The sequence below is a fragment of the Leptidea sinapis genome, chromosome 29 (genome assembly GCF_905404315.1).
Source record: "Leptidea sinapis chromosome 29, ilLepSina1.1, whole genome shotgun sequence".
NCBI classification, from domain to species: Eukaryota; Metazoa; Arthropoda; class Insecta; order Lepidoptera; family Pieridae; genus Leptidea; species Leptidea sinapis.
In genome coordinates, this window is record NC_066293.1 from 2,591,637 (window position 1) to 2,614,870 (window position 23,234).

Below are 23,234 nucleotides of genomic sequence, written 5' to 3' on the forward strand. Positions count from 1 at the left end.
GTTAGTAGGTAATAATCCTACTAAACAACCAAAGAGAATTTAAACACTACGTTCACTAAACAACTAAATCTTAAGTTCAAATATTACAGTTGTGATTAAACTACAGACTAGTTAGTAAATAGACACAAAGTAATACAGTAAAACACATAACGTAAAGCGCTCTCGTTGTGTTTCGTTCTATGGAGATTTTAAAAAATGAATAATAAAAAACCGTAGCATGCTTTTTGAAGTGAGCGCTTAAATTTGTGATAATGATTGTGCACAAATTTGAAAGATTGTTAATACTTTCGTGAGACATTATAAAGTTTATATAAATAAAGGCTTCACTAACATTTATTCGGTGTAAATGTATCTAATGTTTTGTATTCAACCTAACTACTTTTGTTTAATGTTCTTGGTTTTCTAGAGTGTAAATGAAACGAAATATTACGAGATAGTTTTATATAACACTACCTACTTACACTGACAGAACGTGAGTGAGGCCGATTTATAAATATAAAGTTTGAATGAGCTGTAAAACTGAAATCCGGATGTAGAGTTTATCAGGTTTTTATGGAAAAGGAGGACAAACTAGCGTACGGATCACCTGATTTTAAGTGATCACAGCCGCCCACATTATTTTGTGGTCAAGAGGAACCACAGGAGAGTTGTCGGCCTATAACCCTTATAAGGGGAAGGTGTAAGAACTTTTTTTGAAGGTACCCATGTCGTATCGTCCCAGAAAGGAGTCTATTATTATCTGAAATTATATTATCGTCGCATAAGGACATCGATTCCATAGCTTTGTAGTATATGGAAGAAAGTTCCTTGAAAATCGCACCATGGAGGAACGCTACACATCCAGATGGTGGTGATGATATATACAAGTAGGTACTTATACCTCAATCTCTAGGCGTGCTCTGATAAATAACACAGCCCTGTTTCTTTTCCGTACGTTCATTTATAGTTGATAACATCTGTATTTCTGTCAACGATCAAGATTGCGTCGTAGATTGGCGTAATCAAAATTTCCGCTGATATCATTTTTATAGGTAGGCTAACAAACGATTCTGTGGCTTACGTGACTCACCGGTTTTTTGTCTCTTCTTTTTAAGACCACCAATTTCCACCCCAGAAACATATTTGCCAAGTGCAAAGCACCGAAGCGAACTTACTTGTCGCACAATTTTATGCGTCGAGGTCTGGTTCTGGGAGAAAACTATGTACCGACTTACGGGACGATCGTTTTCTGGTCAGTCAGGGGTTCAACTCGAAGAAGTAAGAATATATAGAGGATAAAGAAGTATGGAAAATAGATGCTCCTGGTCCACCTAATAATAATTATTCTTCATATTAAGATTGCATAATCTTATGAATGTAAGATGAATATAATATTTATAGTCTATAGAATCGGCTGTAATTGCATTAAATAGAATCATTTGTAAGCCATCTGTAAGCAGGGCGATCTGTGCATAATTTTGCATTGGCGTATGGCCTGTCCCAATTGGTGGGGTCGCCAACTGGGCTCAAAGGATCCGAACTAGAAAGTTCTAAAGAGGAAATATAAATCGAAGCACATCGTCAAAATCGGAACACGCAAGTTCTGGTTGTTGTCGAAAGCTGCTCTTGGTAACTTCAACCAGCCGTCCCTGCCGCCATTGCACATGAGGAATGACACCCTGGCCCATACGGCAAAAGAGAAAGCCGATCTCCGGTTTGCCTCCAACTCGACTCTTGACGACAACGGAAAAACACCGCCGACCATCCCGCGGTGTCTAAGCCTGAAGTACAGTTCAGACAGAAAACTCTTACGCGAGCTCGCAAAACTTCCATCATTTGGGCTTCCCGAGAGCTTATGCAAGTGGATCTCCAGCTTCCTCACTGGGCGCTGCATACAGGTCGTTATCGACGGTTATTGCTCAAATCCCAAGCCCGTGAACGCAGGAGTGCCCAAGGCTGCGTGCTATCTCCCACACTGTTTCTTCTGCACATCATATGTTGGACACCTCCAACAAACATTGCTATGCAGACTACAGCACGCGCGTTGCCGTATACACGGGCCATGCAGGTCTCTCTAGGGAAATCGTCGCCCAGTGCAGGTTTTCAAGGAGCTTTCTTCCACGTTCTACAAAGCTGTGGAATGAACTTCCTTGTGTGGTGTTTCCGGGACGATAGGACATGGGTACCTTCAAAAAAAAGCGCGTACACCTTCCTTAAAGGCCGGCAACGCTCCTGTGATTCCTCTGGTGTTGCAAGAGAATGGCGGCTGTGATCACTTAACACCAGGTGACCCGCACGCTCGTTTGTCCTCCATGTCCATAAATAAAAAACCTATATTAGTTTTAAAGCATTACTATTGAAACGAACAAATATGTTAGCGTCGGATATGTGGCGCTATAGGTCGATTTGATATAAAGTATTGTATACATGTCAAATGTGGCAGAATTGGAACACATATTATATATAGTTTTTAGGTGATGTGAAGCACACCGGGAACTAGCTAGTTCATTAATAAAATATCCAATTTGTGAATAAAGATTTTATTGTAAATTCATGTTTAAAGAGTATGTAGATATAAAATGAAACTCACTAAACCAAAAACAATGAGATTTATTAACATTATGGTATATTAGCGAGATAGTCCTTTACATGTGCGGGCTCTAGCCGTCTGAACCCTGCTGCATCACAGATCCCCACCTCAATATTGTCCGCTGTCATCTGACCTTCAAATCCTTCCTTCAGGGTAAGGATTGCTGTGTGAACTGCATCATCCAGCTCCAGTTCCTCAGTATACCTATAAACATTTAAAATGTTTCAATTAACTCATTCGCTGCTAACCTTGGAAAGGGAAATCACTCCTGTGCAGTTTTATGTGAATGTCTTACCGGTAGTCCGGCACACGCCTAGCGCGTAATTTTTGGGATGAATTTTGAAAATGATGTTACATAATACGGAATAACGTTGACCATAAAACCCACTACACTTCTAATACATATTATATGCACCTCCAAAGTACAAACTGTTCAGTGAACCAATTTGAGCGGGCCCAGATTCCTTAATTCTCATAATTTTTTAAGTTAATTTTCTTTAGGATGCATGAGGATAAAATTTTTAAGGATAAAACGCAATAATATCAGTGACACGAAAATGTGGAACGTTTTTTGTGATTGTGCGATAGTGAGAAAGAGCGAACGTACCATGAAGCACATAGCGCCACTAGTAAGTAGAACATCTTCCCTACTAGCGTTGTATCGTGCAGGTTTAGCTCGCGGATTGAAGTTAAACTTCTTTTTTTTTAAGGTACTGATGTCATTTTGTAAATGTGGAAGCTTGTAATTGGCATTTAAAAATAATGTTTAATTGACCGATTTATAAATGTTCCTGTAAGCTCTAAAAAAAAAAAAACTTCCTGGAAACAGTGTGCTTGTATGTACACAGTAGAGATTTGTTCTGGAATAGGAATGGCCACATGTTGGACCAAACACCAAGGAGTAACCCCTTAGGTCATCATATGTTGATAAATATATGATAAATTACTCTGAGAAGTTGGAATGACAAGATTATCCATCTTCTCTGTAACGCAAATAGGCACACATTAGCAAGTGAATATATGATAATCTTACAGGAGAGTGGTGCCTATTGTTTTTATTTTTTATTTTTTTTTATGGAATAGGAGGACAAACGAGCGTACGGGTCACCTGGTGTTAAGTGATCACCGCCGCCCACATTCTCTTGCAACACCAGAGGAATCACAAGAGCGTTGCCGGCCTTTAAGGAAGGTGTACGCGCTTTTTTTGAAGGTACCCATGTCGTATCGTCCCCGAAACACAGCACAAGGAAGCTCATTCCACAGCTTTGTAGTACGAGGGAGAAAGCTTCTTGAAAACCGCACTGTGGAGGACCGCCACACATCCAGATGGTGGGGATGATATCCTAACTTGTGGCGTGTCGTGCGATGGTGAAATTCGGCGGCAGGAATCAGGTTAAACAGCTCTTCGGAACACTCCCCGTGATAAATGCGGTAGAAGACACACAATGAAGCGACGTCTCTACGCAACGCCAAGTGATCCAGCCGTTCACAGAGCACTGAGTCCCCGACAATTCGAGCTGCTCTACGTTGCACGCGGTCAAATGGATCGAGCAGATACTGGGGTGCACCAGACCAGAGATGACAGCAATACTCCATGTGTGGCCGGACCTGCGCTTTGTAGAGCGCTAGAATGTGGGCCGGCTTGAAGTATTGCCGTGCTCTATTGATGACGCCCAGCTTCTTCGAAGCCAATTTGGCTTTGCCCTCCAGATGGCCACGGAATTGGCAATCGCTCGAGATTGCGAGACCCAGTATTCCGATACTAGGCGCGGCTTTAAGAGAAGTGTTCTCGAAGAGCGGTGATACGACAAATGGGGTTTTTTTAGTGGTAAACGCGCAAACTTGAGTCTTCTGGGGGTTAAATTGGACAAGGTTCAATTAACCCCATTCCGCGACCTTCTCGAGAGAGGACTCGATAGAAGACACAAGTTTCTCCCGGCACTGGTCGACGATTTCCCGAGAGAGACCTGCATGGCCCGTGTATACGGTATCACCAGTGCTGTCACCTGCATAGCAATGCATGTTGGAGGTGTCCAACATATCATTGATATGCAGAAGAAACAGCGTAGGAGATAGCACACAGCCTTGGGGCACTCCAGCATTCACGGGCTTCGGGTTCGAGCAATATCCGTCGACAACGACCTGTATGCTACGCCCAGTGAGGAAGCTGGAGGTCCACTTGCACAAGCTCTCGGGAAGCCCAAATGATGGAAGTTTTGAGAGGAGCGCCTTGTGCCATACACGATCAAAGGCCTTCGCTATATCCAGGCTAACTGCCAGGCCTTCCCCCTTGCTTTCAATAGCCGCCGCCCATCTATGTGTTAGGTATACCAGAAGATCACCTGCCGACCGTCCATGGCGAAACCCGTACTGTCGGTCGTTGATCAACTGGTGACCCTCTAGGTATACTAAAAGCTGGTGGCTAATTATGCTCTCCATGATTTTGGAGAGCAGGGGGGTGATAGCAATAGGCCTGTAGTTCGCCGGATCCGAACTGTCTCCTTTTTTTTGGATCGGATGGACAAGGGCTGACTTCCATGAGTCAGGGACTACGCCTTTGGAATAAGAGTGCCGGAATAAACGCGTTAGCACCGGCGTCAACTCAGGGGCACACGTTCTAAGCACGATTGGAGAAATGCCATCCGGCCCGCTCGACTTCCTGACGTCCAACGAAAACAGAGCTCGCCTAACAGTTTTCTGTCTGAACTGTACTTCAGGCATAGAGCTCTGACACCGCGGGATGGTCGGCGGTGTTTTTCCGTTGTCGTCAAGAGTCGAGTTGGAGGCGAAAAGAGCGCACAGGAGCTCGGCTTTCTCTTTTGCCGTATGGGCCAGGGTGTCATTCCTCATGTGCAACGGCGGCATGGACGGCTGGTTGAAGTTACCAAGAGCAGCTTTCGACAACGACCAGAACTTGCGTGTTCCGGTCGGGTAACTGGAAAGCTGCTCGCCGATTTTGACGACGTGCTTAGACTTCGCACGAGCATTTGCCGCTTAAAAAATCTGGAGGCACGGTTATATTTCCTCTTAAGAACTTTGCAGTTCGGATCCTTTGTGCCCAGCGCCGCAACCCAAGTTCGATACGCCTGTTTTTTGCAGTCGGATGCTGCTTTAACTGACGCATCGAACCAGGGCTGTGATCTGCCACCGATCGGTACTACAGAGCTTGGTATAAAAATATCCATGCCCTGCAGTATCACATCGCCTACTGCAATGGCGCAGGCACTAGGATCATCCGAAGAGAAACAAACCTTGCCCCAAGGGTAGGATGCAAAAAAGGAACGCATCCTATCCCAATCTGCTGACTTGTAGTGCCAAACGCGGCGGGTCGCTGGTGGTCTGCGACGTTGGCGTCGGATAGGCACTACACTCCTGACCAGGCAATGGTCGGACGTTCCAAGAGGGGCGTCGACAAAGACCTGGTAACCATCGGGATGTGTAGTCAGCAGAAGATCTAATAAGGACGGCATGTGGCTATCCACATCCGGGAGCCGCGTTGGCGACTCAACCAATTGGGACAGACCATACGCCAATGCAAAATTATGCACAGATCGCCCTGCGTAGTCTGTGGTACGTGATCCAAGCCATTCGGCATTGTGCCCGTTGAAATCACCCAAGACCACGATTTCAGCGGAGGGGATCTGTGCAAGCACAACGTCAATTGCAGCTTGAACGCAGCCCATGAGATGATCGGTTTCTGCGTTACCACTATGGGACCTGTAGACACACGCATAGATACGGACGCGGTCGTCTAAATCTACGCGGAGCCAGAGAGTAGACAGGTCCCTACCCTCAAAATTGCCGAGACGGCGACAGCAGATATCCTCCCTAACGTACACACATACCCCGGCATGAGGCAAAAAGTTGTGCTCAATTTTGTACCCGGGGTACGTTAAATATGACGTATCGCTAGGTCGAGATATCTGCGTCTCCGTAAGGAAACACAAGGCCGGCTGCGCCGTCTCAAGGTGGTGGTGGACGGCGATTAAATTGGAGTGAATTCCCCTGATATTGCAAAAGTCCACGTTGAGCGTGGAGCGGGGTGCCGTGGTGTTACTGCCTCGTTTGTCCTCGGTCATGCGCGGTTCTGTGCCCACCCCAGAATACGAAGGGCGGCCCGAGCGAGAGTGCTCGGGGAGGGATTCTCCGGCTCTGGTAGAGCTGGTACCCTCCTGGGGTAATATCTTTTTACGGACCGCTCTCATAATTTGTGTGTGGGGGGGGGGGGGAAGGGATGGCCTCCGGTCCTCGACACTAACCTATGCGAAACATAGCGGCACTAGGCCGCTACTTCACGCCGGTATTCTGTGCGAGTGTGGTAATTAACCCGGACGAGTCTGGCCCGATTGTGCTGACGTCATAAGACGGCAGCGTGACTCTCCCACTTCTAAAAAGCCCTTAGTCGCCTCTTACGACACCCATGGGCCTGGGACTCCCCTATTCTTTTTACGCCCCGGAGAAAGTACAGGGTGTTTTTATTCCAAAGTTGTAGTATCATGAATACATAAAAAAAAATCTCTACAACAATACCTCTTTTCTAAGAATGTTTTTCCATTATTAAAGTTCTTGCCCATAGCTGTCGCTTTCCACGCAAAGTATGCTCCTGAGGGATCACATTGGAATAGGTATGGTCTATCGCTGTCCCAGCCACAGATGAGCAGAGAAACACCAAATGGACGGACACCACTGGAAAAAGAAATGTTAGAGTAAATTAGTATACAAATTAGTTTAATTGTTATACATGTTATTTATTATACTTGGCCTCTTGGCTAGCTAGCTAGCTCCATGGCTAGCTATTTCTATGCCTTCGGACCGAAACATAATAATTCACATTACTGCTTCACAGCAGAAAAAGGTGCCTTTGTGACCCACAGATATCTTCAACTTCGGTTGCTTACCTGGTAAAAAAAATACTAAACAAAATATCTGCACTTTTTTGATTGTAAATAACAGAATCAAAAATCTGTTAAATAAAACAAGCCCCTTAACACTTGCAACAAGAATATATTAATATTTTACTCAAATAAAAATGTCGTTTGACACACCTACAATATTGAAATATGTTAAATGTTTGAAAACTTAGAAAAAATAATTGCGGTCGGAAATACAGTACGCAAGATTGCGTGGTTGTTCTATAACAAGGTGGACTGACCGAATTAAAGGCTTGTCATCCAAATTCTGGACAGTTGTTAGAGTTGCCCAACACAGAATCCGGTGGAGGCAGATCATCCGCTCCAGGTGCAACCCTAATGCTGACCATGATCATCAGATATGAGGGGCTGACCCCGGCAAGATATTTATTATAATTATTATTAATGAAATGTGTCACATACCCAGACTGTGTGTACTCCTGCATAACTGTGGCCACTCTCTGAACCAATTGTGCTGTGGGTATTGGCTCGTGATACATCAAGAAATACTGTTGAGCCATCTTGCGTGCCTGTGTCACAAGTAGACGGTAGTCGGGCCCCATTCCCGAGTACACCATGCCTGGAGGATTATATACTTTTAAGGTATATTATCTTTATGAAATAAATATGATTATTTTGTTACTTTATGGTCTAAAGTTTGGGGTGACATTCAAATTATGTTGTAATATCAATCTAACAGCTTTGTACTATCTAAATCATCTACATACTAAATTCAAAAATTACTTTCATAAACTCACTGTTTTGTTATATGATTTAATAATAAATGTATAGTTTTCAGAATTTTCCCTATACTTGTAGTATAAGACAATATTATTTGCCAAATTTCATAGTTCTGGGTCAGTGGAATATGCCCTATAAATTTTGATTCCATTGAGTATTGAACTAAACATTTATTTATTCAAGGTCCACCAACACAGAATACACAAGACAATAAGATTATAACATAAATTTCAAAAATCGTGTTCCTGCAATTACAGGTGAACACATCATGCACATAAACATGCAAACAATTTAGTTCTTAATTATATAAAAGTAAATTGAAGTCCTATAACGCTAACATGTCAATACAATATAAAAAGATAAATTAATTCCACAAATCATTACAAGCTACAATACAGTCACTTCAATCACCAGAATCACCAGACATCAGAATACTTCACTTCAGTAAATCAGTATTGTTACAAATTTTCTAAGGAGAATCCGATATTTTAATAGTTTACGATATTATTCTAGAAAAAATAAAATATCTTACCAATGTGGCCAGTTATCATCTCAACTTTGTTGACACTGTGCTCATCGTACAAAATACTTTTATGCTTGTTCTCTGTTGCGATGACAACTCCATTGGAAGCTGAAAGTAATACATTTGTTAGGAAGATGTAAGTGTGATATGTTCACCTGAAAAATAATGTACTCTTAAAAGCAACACTATTCTGATCAAATGTGACATTTGTTTACATTATTATGAATTTGTGACACATTCATTATTAAAACACTATTTCTAATTGTAATTTCTGTGCATATGGGTCAATAGTTCTTTGTGGCCAATAATTTAGCTGTGCTTTTCACTTCACTTGAGATTTCAAGACCCAGAATTACAATACTAGTCAGGCAAGGCTACAAGGAACACATGGGGTTTTTATGTGGTTACAATGTTAACTTAAGTTTTTGGGTACTTGTTAAAAATGACCACACAATAGACCAATCACATTAATTAACTTAATGATCAACAAAGAGAGAGTATTGTATAGGATCAAATTGAACTGATTGTGGAAGCTGAACACATAATGGCTCACAAGGCGGAGGTCTCGAGAGTGCCGTACAGGCTGCAGACCCAGTTCTCCATAGACAAGGGCTGGCTATGTGAGGAGGAATCAAAAAAATTCACTCTCCAAAACACAGAACTCTCCAATGATAGCTGAATCAGTATAAAAGCAAAAGCCAAATCACTCCTCTATTTATAAGTTTTACATTGTATCAAATAAATTATGTGATGTCAATGATATTTTTATAGGGTAAGTAAATGAGAATGAGTTAAATGGATTGTTGATGTCACTATAATGATACAGAAGGTATGAACTATCGCCAGAATAACCAGTATTATGTTAGAAGTGAAGTTTATAGAAAATTGAGAACATTACACGATTCTAGAGAATCTTGTACTTTAGTTTGGAACTTTATAACCTTATTTAAATAATAATATTACCTTTAATACCGACGGATGTCCCACCGGCGGCTACAGCAGCTAAAGCATATTCGATCTGAACGAGTTTCCCAGACGGGCTGAAATTTTTAACCAGGGTTTTTATAAAAGTTAACTTTAAAATACAAATTAACAATATGCAGTTTTTTTCAGAATATACTGTCACAGGATACACATAAATGCACCTATAAATACAGATTCATGTGACGATTAATACTATTTACATAAGATATTAAAATAGCGAGTAAATATATTTATTTTACCTGAAAGTTGTTAGAGAAAAACTATAACGTTCAGACGCCATGATTACAAAGCATAATGTCAAAATTTCGTTTGTCACGAATCATGATCACATACCTACAGTTTTTGACAGAAAAAGTAATCGAATAGTCGTACAAAAACTATCAACGTAATATTCCATACAAAATAATAATTATGATTCGAATTTTAATATTTGTATAGCTATTTCGTATAGTATAAATTATTCCAAAGCTTATAAAAATAAAATAACAAATTTCTAGGTGCACAGATGAAAAGTTTCCTATCGTGGATAATTATTTTGGTACATCACTAGGGCTGATAACTGATTGGGTACTAGTCAACCAATAGGAGACTAGAACTGCCGCTCGATAATTTGACTTCGGGCGTCGAGGGGATTTATGTTTATGGAAAATCTATTTTTATTCTAATAACCAAACGGAGAACGTTTCTATCAAAATGCTAACAAATTTACGTGGCGTCTCTCCGCTATCGGAAACAATGTCGGATAACACGTTTGAGAGACAGCATGCCTTAAAAGCTACTATAACGAAGTCACCATCCTTGAATCCAGTGTTTGCGGTAAAACCGGGTATATTGAAGAATTATTCAGATAAAAACGGGAATGATGTTAGCAAAAGTGTTCAGAAAGGCGGCAGGAAGACGTTTGTGTTTTGGACGCTGGTTTGTTTGCTGTTTGTTTTAGCCATCGGTAATCTTCTGCTCACCTTTACAATAATAGCTGTCCTCAGACTTGGACACGGTAAGATTTTTATCTTATTATTAGGGAACATCCGCCAATCTGATGGGCTTGATTTGAAATTGTTAGGAGTTTTGATAACATTTCAAGGGGAAAATTCAACTCTGTAATAAAATTTACTGTCGTGGAACTTTTAAATATAGCGGTAATTATATCTCCATTAAGCTACCTTCGACAGGTAATTGAAACTTTCTTTTAGTTTAGTTAATTAGATCTACGTAAAATAAAAATTTGGCCAATTTTTTACATATAAAATTATAAAAAGTTAAGCTATTCATATATATAATCAATCATTTTTACTTAAAAAAAAATACCAAACGGCTAATCATCAAGGAACGAAAGACTACGCAGGAAGCAGAAAAAAAATTGATTATTGATTGTATTCTTTAAAATGTACAATAAATGTACACTTTTAATAAATAAATAAATGTACACGTTTAGAGCGCCTTTTCACTAGTCGCAAGTCGCGCGGCTGCCGAGCTGTAGCCGCGCGACAGTAGCTGATGCCTTTTCATTACATTACAAAAACATTTTGTACCACATATTATTAGTTGAATAAAGGATTATTATTATTATTACAATTGCAGCCGCGCGACTTGTTTAGATTGGGGTGGCGCACTTCTTCATACTTCATTACAAAAATGGATTCCAACGAGGAAACGTCGTTGTTGCTCTTGCTTTTGTTGGTAATTAAATTTCGATGATAAATAATTGTTCTGTGTCTATTGTTTCGGTCATTATGCTAAACGTGCGCTTGCAACATTGACTCGAATGAGACTGATCGCACGCGACTGCCGCGCTGCTGTTCGCTATACAAAAAAGAGCCGCGCGATTGTCGCGCTGCTACAGTCGCACCGTTTGCGACCTAGTGAAAAGGCGCCCTTAAATAGTACTATAGCTCCGCTGTACACACCCTCTATTGTGAAGAGTATGCAGGTAGCTACATAATATTCTAATAGGTTTAGATAGGTAATATAATAATATAATGTGTGGGAGGGTATGTGGTTACCATACGCTAGTTGTCCTCTAAACGCAAATGTATTGTAAGTAAAGACTTAGTAGTAAGTAACGTAGACCTGACCGCTCGATAAGCGTAACCAATTTTGACTTATCAAAGCGTTAGCTAATTATTTAATATTCAAATAATAAGGAGCTCATGTCTAGCGTGTACAAAATACACGACGGTTACAATATATTCGCTTTCCTTTTCTATGTTCCTACTAGAGATGATATTTTGCTCTTGCACGTTATGTTAGTCTTAACTTTGTTTTGTTTTCGTTTATTTTTCAATAATATTTTTCAGTAAGGAACGAGACGAACAGGACGTTCAGCTGATTCAGTTCAGTTTTCTTGAAAAACCCAAAAATTCTGAGCGGCACTACAATTGCGCTCGTCACCTTGAGACATAAAATGTTAAGGCTTATTTGCGCTGTAATTTCACTAGCTATGGCGCCCTTCAGACCCAAACACAGTAAAGTTTACACATTACTGTTTCACGGCAAAAAAGGCGCCGTTGTGGTACCCATAATCTAGCCGGCATCTTGTGCAAAGGAGCCTACCGTTGGTAAAACTGGTTAAAAAGTCTTATTGTTATGATACTCTTTATTACAACTGAATCTTATTTATAATTATTATAACATATTTATATAAAACAACATTATCAATATAAATATAACAAATAGAGTCCGACCGGCGTAGGTTCAATTCCGCCGGTGGTTAGGACGACAGACTGAGTAACTTCCGCACGATACATGCCGTTCCCAAAATAAGTAGCTTCTGTATCTGACCCTTAATCCAGTTACTTAACAGGAGCCTTTTGAGATTAATATTATTATTACGCCTACTACTAATTTTATTACTATGAAAGCACTTAACAAATCGAAAAATTACAGGTCTAGAAAGCATGGAGTTCCTCCCAGAACACAATGCTATAAAGTTCTTTGGCAAAACGAACCTGGATCACATTTACAAGAAGGATGGAGTAATTGAAAGTTTTCGGGACGTTCCGATGACTTTGAGCAGCGATAATGGATCTGTAATGGTCAATTTGCAGTCGAGGTAAGACAAGACATCAATATATTCATTGACTTCAATCACCACATTTATCACGGGGAGATTTTTAAAGTGTTTTTCGACCTGATTTCTTCTGATGAAGTTGGCATTATAAATATACCCCTAAATGAATAAGGGTCACCCACCTCTAAATATTATTTTATATTTTTTTTATTATGACCCATCTACGATCAACACCTATTTTTGTATCGCGATTTTAATATTATTCTATTCCATCCACAGAAACGCAATAGAGTTGCAAGATGGCACTCTAGTATAATGATTATTGAAATACGATAAATTTTATGTACGATATATTTGGTATGTCTAAGATCGGTCGTCTTCTATTTTTTATTTTACCACAAGACTGGTGGCTGTCAAAGTGCTTTTGTGCCTGTTTGATATCCGCCATTTTGGCGCTGTTGGCCATAGCGAGAGTCTACGGTACTAAAACTAGTGATGACAACCTCAGCAATCATCGATAGATGGTGCGAAACTATTTACATAAAAAAAATGTATACTTTATTTTAACTGGTTTGCCAAGCTGCCACACCGCGCATGGCGCACGAGCCATTCGTGCAACGACGCAACGGGCTCGGATTACAAAATAATTTATTGGTTTTGAAGTGTTTGGGATTGTTTATAAAAATGAACGACGACGCTTTTGTTTTTTAACAAGCTAGTGCTTTGTTAGATAACATAAATAATAGATACTGCGTAATTTGAACAAATTTCGTGTAAAGTAGGGCTGTCATGCATTTTTAATGATTTTTTTTCGATTTACCTACAGATTACATTTAGATTTTTACTAATGAATGTAGTGATTTTTTATAACTAAAACATACTTCAAAGTATATAATTAGTAATAGAATAGTTACTAAAACATCATAGATAATACAAAAAATAATTTTTACGACTGACCGCATTTTGACGACTTGTCGTATTTTACACAGATAAAGTTTTAAAATTAAAAAAAAAAGTCTTTTATAGTCTGGTAAATTACCTTTCTTGTGGTATATATCGTGTAGCTTGTCTTACTCTGTGTATATTTAACGAAAAATAAATCTCTGCGCGCCCCCGGCGGTTCAACGTAGTTTTTATAGCAGACATAATATTATGTCTCCTTGGCACTCAACGGTAGTTTTTATAGCAGACATAATATGTCTGCTTGGCACCTCAGGGGACAGCCTGTCCAGTGGTATTTATACATGGATAACGCTTTTAATAGTCGTTTTGGGTTATGTTAGAACAATATTGGTAACTACATGCGAGCTTGTCATTCAAATATCGTTGACGCGTGACTCTGAAACTCTCATAAGAAAAAAGCCATTCATTCAATTGTATGAAAGGTGCAGTCATTGATAGATTGACAGATCCAATATCCAAGTTCAATACGTTACTAGCAACTGTTCGCTTTCAAACTTAGCCGGAATATACTTGGTCGCCCAATTGTATTTACTATTTCAAACTTATGCCAAATGACTGCAGGTTTCATACTAAACTAAATTTCAGTTTTTACTTAGGCACATCCGCATCTTATTACGTAGTATTTACATCCTCTTTGAATAGCAATCTAGAGGTATACGTGGAAGGATCAGAACTTAACGCCAACAATTTTGAAATCACGTGAATAGCGCCGCTTATGCTCTCATGAACTTTCTAGTTCATAGTCGGAGGGCAATGGAGAGGGCTATACTCGAAGTTTCGCTGCGGGGTCGAATCAGAAATGAGAGAGACATAGCCCAAATGATTGTGAAACTAAAGTGTCATGTGGCAGTGGGCAGGGCACATAGTTCGACGGACAGATGGCCGTTGGGGCATAAAAGTCCTCGAATGGAGACCACGTACCGGAAGACGCAGTGTTGATAAGTCCCCGACAAGATAAACAGACAATCTGGTCAAGATCACCGGAATACGTTGGATGTGGGCAGCGCAGGACCGATCGTCGTGGAGACCTTTGAGGGAGGACTTTGTCCAGCAGTCGACGTCTTCCGGCTGATGATGATGATGATACCACCGCAGATTTGATGTCACTTCTATAAGAAAAATGAGAATTACCTTTTATATTCCAGGCTCTCACGTCAAGATACCCACCTGATAGTGAACACCTCTGGGGTTTTCATCCGCGGCGTCAACTCTTTCGAGCTGGTGGAACCCGCTACTGGTGAGCGCGTCTTCAGCACGAACGACGCGCGTATATCGCTCGCTCAGCCGCTCAATAACTTGCTGGCCAAGGTATATATATCAAAGTCCTACAAATATATCAACTAAAATACAAAATTTTGTCTATATTTTTTTTTACTAAAGGCATAAAAGGCATTTATTTTCTCAAAATTGATTCCTTTAGAATTCTTTTTTATGTCATTTCTAATATACTAGATACTACTACCGCTTCAGAAACAAATGGCGCTTTGAGAGAGAAGAAGCCATATTCCTGTTTTTCTTACTTAAAATACGGCGATCATTTTTCACTATGAGTTCTGTAATTTATTCGCATTGCCGTCATCTTGCACAAGTCCCTAAAGGTATTTAAAATAGGTGACATAGACATTATTTTCTATGTCTTCGGTATAAATACTTTCTCTCGTAGAAATAGAGTACTTTATTTATGTTGGAGTTGAATGGACTTCTTTATGGAAGACATGACAAACGAGCGTACGAGTCAGGTGTCCGATATTAAGTGATGTGGGAGGTGGTTGCGGCTTGCAACACCAGAGGAATCACAGGGGCGTTGCCGGCCCTTTAGAAAAGGGGCTGCGCTTTTTTTGAAGGTGGCTACCTTCGTATCGTCCTGTAAACTCCGCACAAGTAAGCTCTTTCCACAGCTTAGTTGCCTCTTTGAGGTTTGGTGTAACGTGATTGCTTGGAGGAATATTCCAACAAACAATTGCAATCTTTTTATGGCGTTTTTAGTATTTATAGTCGTGGGCCACGCGTTATAAATTTAATATAAAGTACCTTATAATTCAAAAGAAAAATAAAATATTTTCTCAATATTTTAATGTAAAGTTTTTCTAATGTGCTTGTTGCCAGCTAGAATAGTCTGATACTATTGAACTAAATACAACCGAATAGTGAACATAAAAATGTGGACGAAAAATTTTTAAGCAAAAAGGATAAAAATTAAAATTTATTTCACTGATTATTATTCTGTTAGATCTTATAAGGATACAAGTCATTTTCTTTTAAAAAAAAACAAAATATAAGAAATGTAAAAATTTTACACATTAAAAATTCTCATTAAATGTCTATCATTAAAGTCTATCTAAAAATAAATATAAACATATAAATAGATTTTTTTTTGGATAAATAGTTGTCTTCTCAATAACAATATATCGGCGACCGTTAAACAAAGATATCTTAATTTGTTTTGTTTTTTTTCACAATTTTATATTAAACTAGAAATATAAATCCACAGCAAATATCTACCAAGCGTCTCTCTTCTCCGGTTGACGAGGACCTGCTTATCCGTTCAGACACCTCTCTCCACCTTCAAGGAGCTGAAGGCACTAGGATGGAAAGCAAGGACATCCACTGGAACGCAGATCAGGATATACACCTTAAATCCATCAATGGTTCTATAGTCTTAAGCGGAAAGGAGGGGGTATTTATTGACGTCCGGTACCTTCCTATAGCAATGCCTCTAAATAGGGATAATAGAGGCGTAGGGCAATTCAAAGTATGTGTCTGTATGCCCCAGGGGAAATTATTCAGAGTCGCTGTACCTACGGGGCAAAAAGTAACATGTTCTCATGTTAATATGACTGGTGATTTAAATCCGTGTTTGTAATTCATCCTTTTCGTAGTTGCAATAAAGAGCAAGAGTAACATGTTATATATTCGTGGTCGTTTAAGGTACCTTGCTTAGATATGGTAACTGGTGCAATTTAAAGAGATTTTGTACAAACGGGAAATTTTTAAGAGTTGCTGCTCTACGGCGCTCGGCTTGATTATTTCTACAGAAAAAATATTTCACAGTAGAGATTACCTATGGAGTAATTATAACAAATAACATCGTTGACCCGTCTTCGGGGACCGTCTGATCACTATCTGATCCGCAGCATCGTACTGATCATGAATTGGCGAGAGACTTGTAAATAATTGTTAAAGCCTGCCATTCCGCTACTACACAGAGACGATGACGCTGGCACATGATGTGAAAGAGAAAGCTGATGGAAGCTGGCTCCTGGGCTGGCCTTATAGCATCCAAGTCGACTCTTGATGACCAAGGTGCACCACCACCGCATATTCCGCTTTGCGACTCATACATACATCCCGAAGATAAAATTCCGGCATAGCACATTTCACCTTGGGCATTCATATATCGAGCGGGCCAGATGGCATTCCTGCGATATCCCGGCAACGCACCTCTTCACCCCTGGTGTTACGGATGTACATAGACGCTTGCCTCACCATATGCGATCAAGTGAGTCTCCTGCCCGTTTGTCCAATTTTTTTTTATTTAAAAGTAAGATTTACTGTTTGTAATGTATTGTAACTGATGCAGTATGAATGTTTTTGTATGCCCCAAGGTAAATTGTTTAGTTATGCCCCAATAATGGGGTTATAGGGTCCATCAGTTACAATACATTACAAACAGTAAATGTTACTTTGCCCCATATTAATGGGGCATAATATAACATGTTAATTGGAGACCGTATGAAGCTATATTAGTAATTAAGTGTTTAGTAAATTACTTACTAAGTAGGTTTAATTTAAGAAGTATTATAGCACAACGTTATAATAGCGGGTATTATATCATAATTACTTTTTTTATATCTTAAATAATATGTTGCAAAAAATATAATATGTATATATGTAACAGGAAAGTGTAGTGGATGTAATTTTTTTTCTAAAATATGGACTATTGAATTGATTACATCGAAATAAATTGTATAATTTTATGATTCGTTTACAATTGTATTATACGTTGGTATATGTGTAGACATTCAACTTTTGATAAACGACGAAAACTTTGAGGGCCTGTCAAAACATATTGTTTATTTTTTTCTGTCTTTCTTTTCCACTAACAGAGAAATATCTCTTATGCTATGTATACTGACAGGTCTGGTTAATTGCTGGTTATGTAGATACTGAGTTTCGACATTAATAACCATTTATGTTTCCGATAGAAAAATAAAACATTAAAATAAACGTAAAAGCGATGTCTCTTGTTACACTACTAAATGACGACGTATTTGAAGATCTATTAAAATAATTCTGGCAGCCGGATTCTATGTTTGACACTTAAATTTGCCACGCGTTATCCTTATCCAGCTGTTAGGTCACGCTCGTATATCTATGGTCAAACTAGTCCCAGCCAACCAATATAGAACGTCATTGCAGCCAACTGAAAATGCTGCAAATGCAAATTGCCATCATGGTCCGAGAGCTGCCACCAATTAACCACCAACGAACGAATTAATCTGTCATCGCATCCGCCTTTCGTTCTATAGAGTTTAGTCTATGGTAGTGCAAGAGTGTCAATAAGAAATGTCACTGTCAGATCAAGCGCGGTTAAATTCAGGAAACATCGTGTACAATGTCACCAACTTATCTGTGAACTGATGGGTGTCGCCATCGTTGTTTCAGTGTTGCTAATTAATTCCATTGTACACAAAAGTCGGGGCATATTTAACGCTTAAAATCCAGAAGTATCACAATAAAACACACGGAACACTCGAAAGTAGTAGACACTGACATTCGAATGACATTTCAACATTCATTCATGCGAAAGTAGTTCTTATTTTTGCCACTTCACTGATAAGTTGGTATTACTGTAAATGGTATTTTGTAAAATAAAACGAGTAAATCAGGGGAAAACAGCAGTTTCTATTTAAATCCCTACACGTCCTATAAATAGAAGTGTTAAGAAAACCCTGGTCTTGTCATGCTTTAGTCATTGGCAACAGTCACTATGTGAAGTACACATAAATTAATTGTTGTATTACTTATAAGTTACTTATTAAATGTTTGATACATATCTAATTAAAGCTGTTTTATTGTTGTCTGTTAAAAAAAAGTAATAGTTATGTACTAGTAGTACGGAGGTTTCCTTACCAATAATAAGTTGTAGTAATTTTTATTTGCTTGTTTCCTACATACTACATACCTACCTTCACTGGAGTTGTAAAAGAATTTAATTTTAAACAACAAAAGTCTTTCGTCAAGTTGCATTTATAATTTTAAGCCAATTATATCATTGTTTTATGTGTATTAAAATTCAAATATTTTTTATTAAAAATAGGATTTAAAATAACTTATTTAACGTCAAAAACTACCACCCATTTGAAATAATATGCCTCAGACTTGAGAAGAACGGACGCAAGAATTTCTGTCGGCCTTTTTTTTCACAAAATTACAATGTAATATCGTACAATAAACATTTATAATTAAATAGCCTGAGGGTGTTCGCTTCATTCCCAGTAAGTAACCTTTATCACACACATTTTTTTTACAACTCTTTTTTGTTTCTCATTTGTTCTATTTAACAATACTTTTAAATTTCGTAACACAAGGCATAACAAGTTTATACAAATTATTTAAGTTTTCTTTAGTGTTAATTCCGCCAATATTTGTCTTTAAAACAATTTGACACGTGTTTCGCCTCTACACGAGGCATCCTCAGGACGTGTTGTCTCGCCAAAATCTGGCACGAGACTGAATCAAATGAGCCGGAAGCCGCTCTTTTATACCCTCGTCCCATGAAATGACGCGCTGTGATTGGTCGGCTGTTGTGACGTATTACCCCCGGAAGAGACACGTAACAAAGGTGATGGGACTAAATAGAAATAAATAGAATAAAAAGATTTTGGCGTGACAACACGTCCTGAGGATGCCTCGTGTAGAGGCGAAACACGTGTCGAATTGTTTTAAAGACAAATATTGGCGGAATTAACACTAAAGAAAACTTAAATAATTTGTATAATTATGGATTTCCGCAAAGTAACGCCTAATTCATTAAATTTTCATAACAAGTTTATGTTTGTTCCTCGTATTGGCTTCCTAAAGTAAGGGCACTGTCACATGTATTGTGTTTTAAACAATCAAATTAAAACAACACAAAATAATAAAAATTATTTATTGTAATCATCCTAACACTAGCACACCGACATAACAATTCAATATATACAGTATAAAAACTCGGTACAGACAACATTTTGCTTTATAATCTAAACAGGTTTGTTCATTTCAACATTAATTCGAAAAAGCATTCATAATTAAAAATATTTGATGTTTCTTTTGTATTATGTCGTCAACAAGGCTAAACAGCATTAGCTAAAATTCACTAAAACATTTGTATATTAAAATTGTAATCTTAGATAATTTATACGTGTAGATAGATTGTGACAGCTGCGAACACGTCGAAGAAAATAGCGGAGTACTGTTAGCCTCTCTTTTGAGCAACGCACGCACATAAAACAAAGTGACTTACGTATCGTAGCTGTCATGCACACTAAAGTAATAATCCTGGCCTGTTGTTATGCGTTGCCTAACTGCAAGAGGCTCTATATAGACGAATAAATTATCTAATACTGTAAAATTGCTATTAATAATACTTTAACGCAGAATCGACAACTATTTATTACAAACTCGGGCCAATTATTACACTGGACGGAGATAGTTAGCTATCAGTTGTTGCCACTCTTATCTAAGTTGAAAACGTCGCTTGGGTGACCGGGTCGGTCTAGTCGGTCAAAAAATTTCAATTTGGTGCGTAAATAAGTAAAATATTCATACATTTCATTGGTTTCATTAAAAAATTATTGAAAAATTTAAATTAAGTTGTGTTGCTGTATTTTGTTTAACCAGAACAACAAAAGGAGGTGTAAAAGACCCAGAATTATCATTTCATACGTAAGTAACTTATTATTCATTATACTTAGTGATTTTTTAAATTATTCGATAAAAATTAAAGACATGACAAACGCACATAATAAACAATTGGTAAACATTTCAAGCTATCACTCCGTCCAGTGCAATAATTGGTCCCAGATTCCAAACGTCACGAAAGTGTCAAGCTTTAAGCGGTCAATAACAGTTCCAAATCCCTCCACAATGGCGCTAGAGTAGACAAAGCTTGGAAAAGGAAATAAAGTTAAGACCACATAACGTCTTTCAACATATACTTGCTTTTGTTCTAACTTTAAGGACTATTTTACGGTTTTAAGTTGTTTGACTGGACCGGTTTATAACGGTTTTTCATCACCGAAGCATTTGTCCGAAACAAAGACTTACTTAGAGAAGAATATCTAACGGTAATAAAGAAAAGGAAAGAGAATCTATAATTAGTGTAACTGATTTTGATTGACAAGTATTAAACAGTCAGCCCACGCACGGCATTAGTTCCTTAATATTTTGAATATTAAACCACTAGCTAATGCATTACCTCGAGAAATTAACACAGAAATTTCTACTTCTTATCCTCCAGACTAGGTACTTTAAACAGCCGCTAAGGAGTTTTTTTTCTCATTCTGACTTAGGTCAATAGAAAAAGACAGAGTGAGAATTATCAATGCTTTAAGTTAGCAGACTTATGAATAAGAGGGTTAGTATAATACAATACTACGATTTAACGAGGACCAAAAGCGGTGGAAATCTTTTTGGGGAGGCTTTATCCAGCAGTAAATGTCTTTCGGCTGTGATAATGATGAAAGATAGCTACCAGTATTATGTATAATGTTTTTCTGTGACAGTGGCCATAAATTAGTCTAGCAAATAAGATATAATATAATAATATGTAAAGTCCCCGCAATTTGAGAGGGGGACCCGCCGCCATCTTAGTGACTTGACAGTGAACGTCAGGTCCAGCCTGACATTTTGATAAGTAGATTGGATAGGAAAAAATTGTTTGACGCGGGCTTCGTAGTAATAGTTGGTCTAATCAATTCAAAATGTCTTGCATCGACAACCTACGTCTTACACTCACGATTTGTGTGTCACTTTGTGTTAGTGTGCGTGGATTGCTCAAAATAGAGGTTAACTGTCAACCTCTATTTTAATTCGACGTTTTCACAGCTGTCACAGTCTATCCAGACGTACATATGATCTAAGAAGATTTGCAATTACAAATGCATTAAATTATGTTGTTGACTATTTTAAGATACTGTGATATAAAAGCATTTCTGTATCCAAGCTACGTCCACGATCCAACAAAGACCAGTTGTGATGAATGAAAGACTCGATTCGACTTATTTGTACACAGAAGGAGTAAATGTATTTCGACCCAACTCGCTTCGACTCGATGCGTTTCGGTTGCAGTCGACGCCTGCCTTAATATCGCAGTCGACGCCTGCCTTAATGTCGTGTTCCTGACACGTCATCTGGCGCACAATTTTGAGAACACACTGTGGAGTGTCACTACCACATCACAATCTACACATCGCCAGGCGATTCCTCCTCGCACACGATTTGATACGTTATCAAATACTCGGGATACGCCTGAAACGAAACAAAAAAACAATTATTAGATTATTTACAACCAGAGTGCTATTAAAATACATAAATAGTAACGAAAATAATAAAAGAACTAAACATGTAGATCTAAAAATAGAGTTTGTGGAAAAGAGCACACGGCAGTAGTGAAAAGTTAATTGGCATCGTAATAAATTTAATATTCCTAGCTGACCCGACAGACAATGTTGTGTACATAATTATTTAAGTGTTATAATTTACTTTTAACTTGGTACCCCTGTACAGTGTCCAAAATTTTTTGTAACTATGGGTTTTATTATGCCTGAAATAAATACCTTTTATTTTTTATGTATAATAAATAAATACTGTTTTTTATGAATTTGTCTATAATATTTCATGACATCAAGAATTGTTTCGTAAAATTTGCTCCCTGTTGTTATAATGAAATTGTTTCACAGCAGAACTGTCAAACCTTGCGTCAATAAATTCTAAATATGGAATTAAAAATAATTATTGACCTCAATTCGAAATAAATACTATCCTATCTCTCAAGTAAGATGCTGAAACTGCACTCCATGAAGTAATCCCCATTAAAATCCGTTCATTCGTTTAGGAGTTTACTGGAAACAAACATCAGGACACTGGATTTATAATTATAAAGATAGTAAATAATATTATGTATTATGTAGTAATATTGTGGATCGTATAAATGAGAAACAAGTCAGAAATTAAGGTAACTATTTTATTCTATATTAATTAAATTATTTACGAAGACTACAATGGGTCTGTGATAAGTAAAGTAAGAAACAATGACAATAATTACGTATTAATTGAACAAAGCGAAGAGCATCTGACTGTATCTTTATCTCATGAAATACAGCAAAGTTATACCCTTGTTTAAATCGGACAGTTCCTTTGACCCTGCTAATTTCAGGCCTATTTCAGGGCTGCCTGTTTTTAGTAACAATTTTGAACAACTTTTGCTTCAGCAGCTACAAATGCATTTTTACAAATTATTGAACAAAAATCAATTTAGTTTCACTAGGG

General features: G+C 38.4%; 3 protein-coding genes across 3 annotated transcripts in view; 1 reads left to right on the forward strand and 2 right to left on the reverse strand.

Annotated features, from left to right (window-relative positions):
- Positions 1–2,572: 2,572 nt before the first annotated feature.
- LOC126973276 (proteasome subunit alpha type-2) lies at positions 2,573–10,055 on the reverse strand. Its single transcript, XM_050820489.1, has 6 exons — positions 9,967–10,055; positions 9,707–9,783; positions 8,753–8,851; positions 7,903–8,059; positions 7,100–7,255; positions 2,573–2,773 (listed from the first exon to the last, which is right to left on the reverse strand). Exons 1-6 carry the CDS (start codon positions 10,005–10,007, stop codon positions 2,599–2,601), a joined length of 705 nt encoding a protein of 234 aa, XP_050676446.1. The 5' UTR covers positions 10,008–10,055; the 3' UTR covers positions 2,573–2,598.
- A 295-nt stretch (positions 10,056–10,350) lies between these two features.
- Positions 10,351–18,760, forward strand: LOC126973265 (uncharacterized). The gene is made up of 4 exons (XM_050820478.1): positions 10,351–10,724; positions 12,614–12,779; positions 14,846–15,008; positions 16,192–18,760. Exons 1-4 carry the CDS (start codon positions 10,421–10,423, stop codon positions 16,561–16,563), a joined length of 1,005 nt encoding a protein of 334 aa, XP_050676435.1. The 5' UTR covers positions 10,351–10,420; the 3' UTR covers positions 16,564–18,760.
- Positions 18,761–19,840: 1,080 nt separating this feature from the next.
- LOC126973222 (poly [ADP-ribose] polymerase tankyrase) overlaps positions 19,841–23,234 on the reverse strand; it is a 70,729-nt gene continuing 67,335 nt past the window's right edge. The window contains exon 24 of the mRNA XM_050820411.1: positions 19,841–22,214. Within this exon, the coding sequence (XP_050676368.1) occupies positions 22,149–22,214 (66 nt within the window). The 3' untranslated portion in view covers positions 19,841–22,148. The remainder of the gene's footprint in view (positions 22,215–23,234) is intronic.